At 35.5% G+C, this 12,695-nt stretch overlaps 1 protein-coding gene across 2 annotated transcripts in view; it reads right to left on the minus strand.

The window, feature by feature from the left end:
- Positions 1-12,695, minus strand: part of LOC149067598 (regulator of G protein signaling 7-like) — a 181,447-nt gene that overhangs the window by 27,920 nt on the left and 140,832 nt on the right. For both annotated transcript variants that reach the window (XM_089252502.1, XM_089252503.1), the window contains exon 7: positions 10,420-10,501. In XM_089252502.1, coding sequence (XP_089108628.1) covers positions 10,420-10,501 — 82 coding nt within the window. The remainder of the gene's footprint in view (positions 1-10,419; positions 10,502-12,695) is intronic.

Consider the following 12,695-nt stretch of genomic DNA (forward strand, 5'->3'; position numbering starts at 1 on the left):
GACAATTATGGCTGCACATTTGAAACTTTTCAAAAAGTTCTGGGAGAAGACTTCATTCATGGTGCTTTATATTAGTGGTGGGATGGAAAGTCTCAGATGTTTGTCAAGATTAATTTACAAACGTTCGATGACTTTCAATTGGTGAAGTCAATGATTTTACTTATTCTCTCGATGGTGGTTTTATTTGAATGTGATAGTGCTGACTAACAGTTTCAGATGACAATAATAAACAAGCATATTATACTGTGAAATTTGTATAAGTAGACCACCTCCGTATGGTACAATAATTTTCTCACATGGGCAACTTACACAAGTGGTAAACTTAGTGGGTTTTACTATCAGTTATACCTCGGTTTACGAAGGTTTTTATTTTTCTACCTCGGCTAACGAATGCGGATTCGAATAACGAACACTGTTGTTGATAGGGGTGCATAAAACATAAAACAACCACGTCGTGAGCTAAATTTTAGAGTCAATCATCATTGCTGTCACTCAAGCCCGATTAGTTCATGTCCACGTCGGAATCTTTTTCCAGATATACCTCCACTTCCCTTTCTGAAAATTTTTGAACCATTTCATGTAAAATGAAAAATTCAACTAATATCAAATGCATTGAAAAAAAGGCAGCCTATGTTTTCAGACCATCCGTTCTTTCAGTGTAAGACTCTCAGTGTCAAACTGAACAGTCTGGACATTCTAAGAGCTTATCTTTTTCATCTGCATGTATCAGGCACGGATACGAGCTGACCAAATCACAAATGCATGTTAAGACCTACGAAATCGATTAGGTTACTACTTAAACTGGTGTACTGGTGTTGGTTGTGTAAAATAAAAAGATCTTCAGTATCTTCATCTTCCTATAAATTTTCATTTATCCAATTTTGGAGCTGTTGATTTTCACCTTCGGTCAGTTTTTGTCTTTTTTATAGCTCTCCTTGGTGTTTCAAAAAAGCTCATTTCCAAATTAGGCATATATCTCGAACGAATTAAACGATTTTCTATCGAAACCTATGAAAAATTGCGTTTTGACTAACGAAAATTTTGGCTAACTGACATGACTCAGGAACGAATCATCTTCGTTAGCCGAGGTATCACTGCACTCGTATTAAATGCCGTATGAAGCAACTTAAGTTCAGGAGTTTTGTATTTTCCTTGTATTTGCCTTATTCGTTGGGGATTTTCTGTGAATGTGAACCTATTATCATATTTGCCAAGTTATAAATAGGGCAGGAAAAGCATGGTATAGGACTCTTACTTTTAAGGATGCAGGTTTTTGTAACTTCAATAAAAATAACTAGTATTGTTTCAGAAAAAAAGCGGTCACTTGTATTCATAGACTTAAGATATAAATAGACCGCGCACGCTATTCATAAAACTTGTGGAACGTGAAGAAAAGATGAGCAGTATTGTCGGGGAAAGAACAGGTTCTGCGCTATTACATTTGGCGCGTTTTCGCAGAAGCTAGGATGTTGCTTATGAGTATTATTACTCTGTGCTTGTATTCAAATGATTGCAAACTTAACTTCGGTGAAACAGGTTCAAATACTAGTTTTGGAATGGATGACATATTAGAACACACCAGCGGTTTTCTACATTTCTATACTTAATGCACCCTCTAGAGATGTGACTTGCGTATCCCTTAAAATACATATGTGACCTAAGTGACCTTTTTTATATTTTACTGAAACAATATATGAAAATTTCACGTTTTCATTACAGTATTTTACTCGTGATTCCGTCATTATCGATTATTTTTCGCGTTCATCTCAACGATTTATCACGTACCTCTTTTGCATTTTTATCACCATTAACTTACTCGCAAGTTAACAAAAACTGGTATGTTAGCAGGCTAACCAGTCATGTCATATCCTATCCTAGGGTGTAAACATAGTGCGTCCGTATTTCAGATTCCGAAAATCCATTGAATAGCTTGAAATTCGGGTTTTTAACCAAGCGGGGACAACTTGGGTTTTCGGAATCTGAAATACGGAAACACTATGTTTGCACCCCTACGCTCAAATGATGAAGGTAGGGTTACCAGATTCGAAAACTGAGAAAAGAGGACGTCTGCGCACGCACCTTTTTTAACGTCACTTTTTCCAATTTCCACAATAGATGGCGCCACTAAGAATCAGAATTGAGTGTTGTTTGCAAGTTTTTTTTGTTTCTGAATGGAAGAGGGGTAGCACTCTCCTCTCTCCTCCTTCAGCACGCGCCATTAGATGCCGGTAATCAAACAATGGCATTCTTAAATCGGATGTTGCGGTTTCTTGTTCCAGAGCAGTTTTTCGGACTGTCGTTTTCATATTATCCTGGAGCAAGCGGGACCGTGTTTAGAATAGTATCTGCCTTGCTTGGAGGTAACCAATTGGTCAAATCGTGTAAAACTGTATGTGTGTGGTGGGGTGGGAGGCACAAACACTCATATCAACGAAGAGATATATATGTTTCAGAGTGAAAAAAATTTATCCCTAGAAAAAGGAAACAATTCTGGAAACCTGAAAATACAAATAAGTACGAAGGCCACAAAATCCAAATTTCCCAACAAGGTGGCTGAAAAAATATCTTCATTAAAATATGGATGTCAAATACAACCAAAATGCAGCAACCAGATATAAAAGCAGATATCACTGAAAAATGATATATAGGGTATCCTGCAAGTCCTAATGCGGTCCTTACCCCATAAACCGGTCGCCGTAGATGCACGGTTCCAATTCAAAAAACGCTCAAAATGCGTTCAGGAACCACTCCGTACAAGCTTCGAGACTGAAAACACAGTGCGTCACAGAACAAAAAAATCTAAACCCCTCCATGGCCCTCCCCTCCTCTAACTTCCAACCAAAAAGTTGCTGCCTTGTTGTTCCTGAGGCCAACAAAAAAATTTCACGTTTCCAAGTGCAACACTCGCCGAGACACCTGAATTCAAAAATCGGAGAAAAGTTTGGAAAGGAGAGCATAAACTAACGGACAGCGCAAAAAAGCACAGCCACACTAACAATAATTCTTTTAATAAATTTTGGAACTTTCTGCAATTTCATCATTTTTGGAATTCCGAATTTTCATCAATATTTTTAGAATTATTTCTTTCATTTATTCTGAATTTTAAGAGACACTGAAATTATTTCTTGCATTAATTCTGAATTTTCATGACTTTCATTTTCAAAATTTTCGATTCCCCTCTCCCACGGAATATTTTTCCAATATAAAATTCGGGGTTAAGAGGGGCCCCGAAATTATTAAGACTCCTCTGGCCTCGCTGTTATTTTTGCACCAGGCCCCGCATCTGGTAAGGGCGGCCCTGCTAAAGGGAGGAGAAAAGGACGAATTTTCTAAAACGTAGGAGGACGCTTGAAATGCCATCAAAAAGGAGGACGTCTGGTAAGTCGGGATGAAAGTATTCCACGCAGATGAGTGGCCGTTAAAGACTCAACAATTCTCAATTTTTCCGAAGACGCCATCTATCTTCCCCAAAAGGAAGTAGAGACACTACAGAACAGAAAGAGGAATGTTTGTTTTGCTCGTGAGAAAATGTAAATCTACAATTATTTGCACAGTTAAAAGCTTAAAGGCATCCAAAGAAAAGCTTCTCAAATTTAAGAAAATATCAGAAAGCCATGACGAAACTGTTTCAATAGCAAATACCAGTAGACTTCGGGTTTGTTTTAACTCCAAGATGAGATTTAAACAATAAAACCCATTAGAAAAATTTGAGCAAGGCGGCCATTTTCTATATTTATCTTTCCTTCTGTAATGTTTAAGAAAGAAGAAGCCGGTTCTCTCGAATTTTTTCTATTCCTGGAAAGTTAAATTGAAGTTCCCGAAATTCTACATGAGGAAAATTCAAGTTCTGTTGTTTCTATTTTATTTTACTTTTGCAAGCAATATGTACGTTGACGTGAGAAAGATCCTACTACCAAAAAAAAGGAGAAAAATAGTTTAAAGACAGAAAAACATTTCAGTTAACTGGTAACTGGTTTCAGTTTTCTTGGCACAATGGTAGCTGTTGGACCATCTGGCAACAGAACAAATCAATTCTAGCATTTTATGGCTGCAAGAAGCCGTTGATAACATCGGTGTTATTTCCGAAGCACGTCGTTAAATTTCTTTATAACCATCTAGAAGGAGTTGAAACAGCAGCAGCCGCCGCACAAAAGATATTCCCCGGGAAAAATTATTCTGACAAGTTGAAGAAAACCAACAAAACAAAACAAAATTCAAAAATTCATTTTTCATTAATTATTTTGTTGATTCCGATGAATTCTTTCAGGGCAACGCCGCCCTTACCAGACACGGGGCTCTGTGCAAAAACAAAAGAGGGGGCCGGAGGCGTTCTAATAACATCGGAGCCCTGATGCATTCTGTGGGAGAGTGGATTCAAAAATTAAAAAAATTAAAAATTATGTAAATTCAGAATAAATGCAAGAAATAATTGCAGAATTGATGAAAATTCAGAATAAATGCAGAAAATAATTCCAGAATTGATGAAAATTCAGAATAAATGCAAGAAATAATTTCGTAAATGATGAAAATTCAGAATAAATAATAGAACAGAAACATAATAAACAGAAGAATAATAATTCCAGAACTGATGAAAGTTCAGAGTTCTAGAACTGATGAATAAAACCCATTGAAAATGTGAGCCAAAGGCGGTCATTTTCTATATTTATCTTTTCTTATGTAATATTTAAGAAAAAAAGAAGAAACAGCTGGTTCGAATTTTTTCTATTCCTGGAAAGTTAAATTGAAATTCCTGAAATTCTACGTGAAGAAAGTTTAAGTTTGGTTTATTTTATTTTATGCCAGCAATATGTACGTTGACGTGAGAAAAATGTCATCGCTGTAAAAAGGAGAGAAAAATAGTTTAAAAACAGAAAAAATTATTTCAGTTAACCGGTAAGAGATTTCAGGTTTCTCGATACATTGGTAGCTGTTGGATCATGTGGCAACAGAACAAATCGAATTCTAGCATTTTATGGCTCGGTAATAGCGGTGTTATTTCCGAAGCACGTCGTTAAATTTCTTTATAACCATCTAGAAGTTGAAACAGCAGCAGCAGCCTTACAGAATATATTCCCTAGGGGAAATTATTTTGACAAAAGTTGAAGAAAACAAACAAAACAAAGGAAAATTCATTTTTCATTAATTATTTTGTTGATTCAGATGAATTCTTTCAAAGTAAGGCCGCTCTTACCAGACACGGGGCTCGATGCAAAAATAAAAGCGGGTGCTGGAGGCATCCTATATAATAACATCGGAGCCCTGATGCATTCTGTGGGAGAGTGGAATCGAAAATTAAGCAAATTAAAATTATGAAAATTCAGGATAAATGCAAGAAATAATTCCAGAATTGATGAAAATTCAGAATAAATGCAAGAAATAATTCCAGAATTGATGAAAATTCAGAAAAAATGCAAGAAATAATTCCAGAATTGATGAAAATTCAGAATAAATAATAGAATAAAAACATAACAAACAGAAGAATAATAACAGAAATAATTCCAGGATTGATGAAATTTCAGAGTTCTGGAATTGATGAATAAAACCCATTGGAAATGTGAGCAAGGCGGCCATTTTCTATATTTATCTTTTCTTATGTAATATTTAAGAAAAAGAGAAGAAACAGCCGGTTCGCATTTTCTCTATTCCTGGAAAGTTAAATTGAAATTCCTAGAATTCTACGTGAGGAAAGTTCAAGTTCGGTTGTTTCTATTTTATTTTATTTTTTGCAAGTAATGTGTACGTTGACGTGAGAAAGATGCCACCGCTATAAAAAAGGAGAAAAATAGTTTAAAGACAGAAAAAAATTTCAGTTAACCGGTAAGAGATTTCAGTTTTCTCGATACAATGGTAGCTGTTGGACCATCTGGCAACAGAACAAATCGAATTCTAGCATTTTATGGCTGGAAGCCGCCGTCGATAACAGCGGTGTTATTTCCGAAGCACGTCGTTAAATTTCTTTATACGAGTTGAAACAGCAGCATCAGCAGCCGCACAAAAGATATTCCCTTAGGGAAATTATTTTGACAAGTTAAGGAAAGTTGACAAGTTTAAGGAAATATAGACAAAACAACAAAAAATACAGAAATTCATTCATTAATTATTTTGTTGATTCAGATGAATTCTTTCAGGGCAGGCAGACGCGGGCACCGGTGAAAAATAATAATAGCGGGGTAGGGTGAGAGGTGTCTTCATAATATCGGAGAAGTAATTTTTATGTTCTGTAGGAGAGCAGAATCGAAAATTCAGAAAATGAAAATTATGAAAATTCAGAAAATGAAAATTATGAAAATTCAGAAAATGAAAATTATGAAAATTCAGAAAATGAAAATTCAGAAAATGAAAATTCAGAAAATGAAAATTCAGAAAATAAAAATTCAGAAAATGAATATTCAGAAAATTCAGAAAATGAAAATTATGAAAATTCAGAAAATGAAAATTATGAAAATTCAGAAAATGAAAATTATGAAAATTCAGAAAATGAAAATTATGAAAATTCAGAAAATGAAAATTCAGAAAATGAAAATTCAGAAAATGAAAATTCAGAAAATGAATATTCAGAAAATTCAGAAAATGAATATTCAGAAAATTCAGAAAATGAATATTCAGAAAATTCAGAAAATGAATATTCAGAAAATTCAGAAAATGAATATTCAGAAAATTCAGAAAATGAAAATTATGAAAATTCAGAAAATGAAAATTATGAAAATTCAGAAAATGAAAATTATGAAAATTCAGAAAATGAAAATTATGAAAATTCAGAATAAATGCAAGAAATAGTTTCAGAATTGATGAAAATTCGGTATGAATGAAAGAAATAACTCCTGAATTGATGAAAAATTCATACTTGCAGAATTGATGAAAAATTCATACTTGCAGAATTGATGAAAAATTCATACTTGCAGAATTGATGAAAAATGCATACTTTCAGAATTGATGAAAAATTCATACTTTCAGAATTGATGAAAATTTCATACTTTTAGAATTGATGAAAATTTCATACTTTCAGAATTGATGAAAAATTTATACTTTCATAATTGATAAAAAATTCATACTTTCAGAATTGAAGAAAATTCAGAAATTATTAAATGAACAACTCTCGAATTGGTGGAAATTGGAATTTATAGGCCTATACAGGAATAATTGAATTCTGGAATTATTTCTTTCTAGATGAAAATGCAGATTTCCGTAATTCATGAAAATTCAGGATTCCAGAATGGATGATAATTCAGAGTTCATATGCAAGAATAATTGAATTCCAGAATTCAATTATTCTTCTATATATTGTTATAATCTAGCAATTATTCCATATTTTATTTCTAGGTGAAAATGCAAATTTTCATAATTGATGAAAATTGAGGATTCCAGAATGGATAAAAATTGATGAAAATTCACAATATTTATGAAAAAAAATAATTCCAAAATTGAAAAAAACTCAGAATTTATGGAAAAAATTATCACCGCAAATGCGGTGTCGCACACCCCTAAAGATGGCTCTGCTTCAGGGGAATAATAACAATGAAAACAAACCGGACAGATTAAAACCTTATCTCACGGTCTACCGGCTGAGATTGACGATCAAGAAATTTACGAATAAGCGAACCATTTCTTCGTCGGAATTCTGCATATTCTGCTTTGTCAGTTATATTGATCAAAATATCGATTCCTTTTCGTAGATACTATCAAATACCTCCTAAAAAGGAAGAACGGAAGAACAGGTACATCGATTGCCCGTTTATTCACTTACATCAGTGAGAGAAATAAGTCTTTTCCTTAGCATTTCTCCTGGCTATATCAGCTGGTCCTGGAAAACAACTAACACTCAAAATGCGGTGAGAGTGCACATTCCAAAGTGACTCTAACTCAATAACTTCCAAAAATAGATGCTCATAGACATTTCCCCGAGTCGTTACTTCACTCTTATTCATGAGATTCGAAGTTTGTTTCTCCTCTTTGTTTATACGAGCGAATAACGTTATTCGAGCAATTCTTTCCACTGATTGGTTATTCGGGACGTGTGATGGAGCTCTCGATCACTCGAGAAGCAACATACTTGCTAATAATCAAGGCGTAAGAAAACTGGTCTCTATCATGATTTATGAGGCTATCTCGGATGCTACAGAGACATTTCCCGAACAACAAAAGTAAGAAGTAGAATGTGAGATATTTCGCTTCTGCAACTTAGTAGTCTAGCAAAATAGAGATGTGAATACTACAAATACCCCATAGGTCCAAATGGAGAACGTCTGCGGGTACAATGACTGGATACCAAGCGAAGATAATTGGAAAGAAAAGTCACATTCCTCTGTGGGGAATCGAACCACCATCCCGGGGCTATATAGTAAGGGCTGTTTCATGGCGCGCTGGAGTTAGTACCAGCTGACGTCATGCGTGACGTCATTACTTAAACAGAACCGAGTGCGTCCGCTTTGTTACCCAGTCAATTACGATAGTTTGCAATCGCACGTGTACTGCCCATTTCACTGATTCATTTCCGAAATTATCTGCTGTTGCTGAGTTAGAAGGCTGTCTATTGCGCAGTCCCGTTCAGCCCCAAAAGAACATGTTCTAAGGTTAGAAAACGCCTGTTTTCTGTAGCTCAATGGTGGAGCACGCACCCGCAAAGTGTGAGGTTGATGAATCGATTCCACACAGAGAAATGTGACCTTTCTTTCCAATTACTTTTGCTTAGTATCCAGCAACGGTGGTTTGTATAATTAGCGGAGAGGTCCATCCTTTCGTGAAAACGTCTAGTTCACGAGCAGAACTATTGACACAACTAATTCTCTCTCACAGCTACAGTCAAAAACGCTACGATACTAATGTAATATACTGCAGTTTATTTCCTGTTTTATCATCTCGCTCACGTAAATGACTTGAATGTGATAATTATCAAACTTACTTATTATAAGATCAGTCACTTTAAACTACGAAATAAGCGATAGACCCATTTCGTGACATCTATTGAAATAGCTGTTTGAACCACTTATCATTGATACGTCTACCTACCAACCACAGCCGGGTATCAAAGAATTTACTGGTGGCAGGAGACATATACAGGTTGAACATTCAAGTCTGTTGACAGCGAATTAATGACGAACTGTTGATTCTAGAGGGATACTTCCAATTGGAAGAATTATTCAAATATTGTGTAGCCCTTAGACATACGTCATTCGTATTGCAAGAGGTTGCATATCTATTGAAATAAAAAAAAAACTTTTTATTTGGTCATCCTGTTCAAAAAAAAGAAAAAAAAATTAAAAATTGTTGCCCTGTCTCTAAGGCCAGCGAAAAAAATTCCACGTTTGTAAGTGTAAAATCGCTGAAAGAGAGAGAGGAAGAACCACATTAACTAACAGACAAGCTCACATTATGCAGTTCTTTCCCTTCTTCTCAGCGATTTTTTAAAATTCAAATATCTCAGCGAATATTGCGCTTAGAAGCATGGGTTTTTCTTGTTAGCCTCAGGAGAGACAGGGCAACAACTTACTGGTTGGGTTTTTTAGGACAGAATGAAAAAATAAAAAGTTACACTTTTATTTTAATAATTATACAACCCCTTACAACATGAATGACGTATATATCTAAGCTACACACGTTATATTTGAATACTTTTTCTAATTCTTTTTTCTAACTTTTCTAATACTTTTTCTAATTCTTGGAAGTGTGACTAAGATCAATGGTTCGCCAGTAATTTGCTGCGAAAGGACTCAAGTAATCACACCCTGTATATTCAAAGGTAATTCTTGTTCGAAAATTGTTGCCTCCATCCAATAATGTTATTTTCTTACAGTTAGATTTATTTGTAATTATTGGTAACCGAAAACCTCGTCCCTAGTTTAGGTATTTTTTGCTACATTGTGACCTCTCCACGCGTCTGCAGCTTTAATTCGCTATAGCATCATTCATGATCTCCAAAAGCCTGTAGCCACTTCAGCTACTGATGATAATGTAGCGAATGCAGACAGATTTAGAACAAAAGCGTCTATTGCCTCTTGAGGTATACAACGAAACATAGTCTATGATTTCTAAATCAACTTCGATTTACGCCACATGGCAGTCTACATGAAAGCATTGACTATTCAACTTTTTGAATAGGATTTAAATCTTGTTGTTTTGAATACAAAAAGAGGTTTTTTTTTTAATCGTCCGTCAAGGCGTCGATACATCATCCGACGAAGTTTACGATATTGCTTTTTGATCATGGGATCATAAAGCAAGTGAATTGCATTTCGACAAATATAACAGTTCACGGAGAAGTAAAATAACTCTATTTTAATTAATAAACTAGAAAATTTCATTAATGAATCCAAAGTGTCTGTTATAGAAAGACTATATTAAAATATTTCAACGCGGTCTCTAATTGCTATCACCTATATTGTGTTGATCCCGAAAAAATTAAAATTAAAATGTTATACTCACTACTGGGCGATGCACATCCCAAAAAGCTCGTTCCTGGCTATCCAGGACTTTCCTTTCCAGTTTATCCCGTTTTTTATCAACCCTAGACATGATAATAAAGAAAATGAAACAGTTCACAAAAAATAAGAAATAAAAAAACGAACGAAATTAAATCTCTTTGAAATGTACGACAAGGAAAATGGAAACTTTAAAAAAACTATAAATTAAATCTGTTTTGTTCATTTTATTTTAAATTTCAAGCGGTTTTATTAAACCACCGGAATTTCTTGAATTTATTTGAATGTTGGTATAAAAAATGGATTAGTTCAAGTTAATCAAAACGAAATTCATAAAAAGAAAAAAAAAATCTATTATTTTCTTTTGCGCTTCTAAATAAGATTTGAATAACTGGTGACTTAAGCCGTTGAGATTTAAGCAAAATTTTCTAGGAATTTACATAGTAGCAATCAATTTGCAAATTTTTTTCTTTAATTTTCGATGTTAGGTTATGAAAAATTTGTCTTTTTTATGCAAAAAAAATTACGATTTAAAATAGATTCACAATGACAAGGAATTTTGTGACTAGAAGACGAATGTAGCGAAATTCTAAAGAATATTTGATGTAGGTTTCGGATATAAATTTGATAATGAATTACACGAAGCAGGTGATTCCTTTTTTGATATAAATAGAAATTCTGGAAAAAAAGAAATAAAAAAACGGGGTTAGCAAAACACACGCGATTAATAAAATAAATAAGAAGGACAATTCTAATATGGGATTATGCTCCCCTGGGTGAAATGAAATCTTTGCACATATTTTTCATGTTGTCGATAAAATTGTCAGACAATTTATCATCTTTTCAATACAGTCATTTCAATGCACACCAAAAACTACTCTCACCAACTAATAGTCTTGGAAGCGAAACACAAAACAGTCTCTCCTCTTGTCGTGCGGTTTTATAAATGGTTTAATCTGATGATTGAGCTGGTTATTTCAGTCTCTGAATTCCTTATCCATTATAGTGAGGTGTCGAGTGCAGGGCCGTCTTAAGAGTATCATGGGTCCCCGGGCCAAGTGGTTTTTCGGAGGCCCTACCTCGTAAATCCTAGAAAATTTCAACTGGACCTCATTTTTGTCTTGAGGCCCCCGGGCCGTGCCCGGGTGGGCCCATGCGTTAAGACGGCATTGGTCGAGTGCGCTGTGAATGTGAGTTTTACAGTCCACTGGAACAAAAGGATCACCGATTGCGCAGCGTATTGTACTAAGCCGAAGTCACACTCACGTCCAGTCTGGTCCAATACGTTCCAAGGTTGTTCATAAAAAAATCAGTACTGTGGTGAAAAAAGCGAGTACTATGGCCGTTCCAACATTGGCAATGACTGTCAAATGTTGGAGGCTGGAAGGTAATCGGAGGCTCGTCGAAGAGAACTACTAGGACCTTCCAGCCCGAACCTCAAGTCAAAGGAGCCCCATTCTTCTCGATATTCCAATCCGTCTGGCCACACATTGGTCAACGCAAGAACGACATCAGTCGACACGGAGAGTGTTCTGGAAGCAAGGAATTTTGGGGCCAGGCTGGGGCAGGGTATAGCCAGTCTATCCATCGGTGCTTTATTGCAGCAGGGGGAGGCAAATATTGGAAGGGAATATTTGCGCATGACTATTGGACCAGGCTGGAAGTGAGTGTGGTCCTAGGCCACAAGGATCAATGACATCATTTTTATACGACTGAGCTGTGACAGGTCTCGCAGGATACGCATGCTGATCAGTGTGACCAGTTAACCTAATTCTTGCCCAAACCAATGACACTGTCACTTCAGTTAATGTCACGTTCAAAAATGTTATCTGGTTGTACGTGTATTCTTTACTCTCTCCAGATCTTAACATGATGCAGTATAACACCGTGTTCAGTCAACACGTTCTTGCTCACTTGTTCTTGCTCTTGACTTCAGTAGAGCCACTAGCTTCTGTTCCATACACGTATTATAGTTTGTGTTTTCTCTTTCTTTCTACAACGCCCACGTACGTATGTATATATGTATGTAACCTCAGCGATGCAAGAGTCCCTTTGTCTTTGTCTTTTTTCCCTTTCTTTTTGTAAATACTGTATGTACTTGTGTGAAAAGTCAGTCTAAATTCAGTTGTTACATACATGCTATGAAACAAGCGACAAAAATTAGATAAATCATTGTCTTCTCCTGTACGGTTTCGGAGGCTAATGCTTGTCTACGCGCTCTGAAAGAGCATTTAGGCAGTCCTCAGAAGGAGTTGTCAAAGGTGGAAAAAGTTGGAAGAA

The sequence above is a fragment of the Pholcus phalangioides genome, unplaced genomic scaffold, assembly GCF_987345545.1.
Source record: "Pholcus phalangioides strain wild (caught in Gottingen) unplaced genomic scaffold, Ppha-v1.0 ptg000029l_1, whole genome shotgun sequence".
Lineage (NCBI taxonomy): Eukaryota > Metazoa > Arthropoda > Arachnida > Araneae > Pholcidae > Pholcus > Pholcus phalangioides.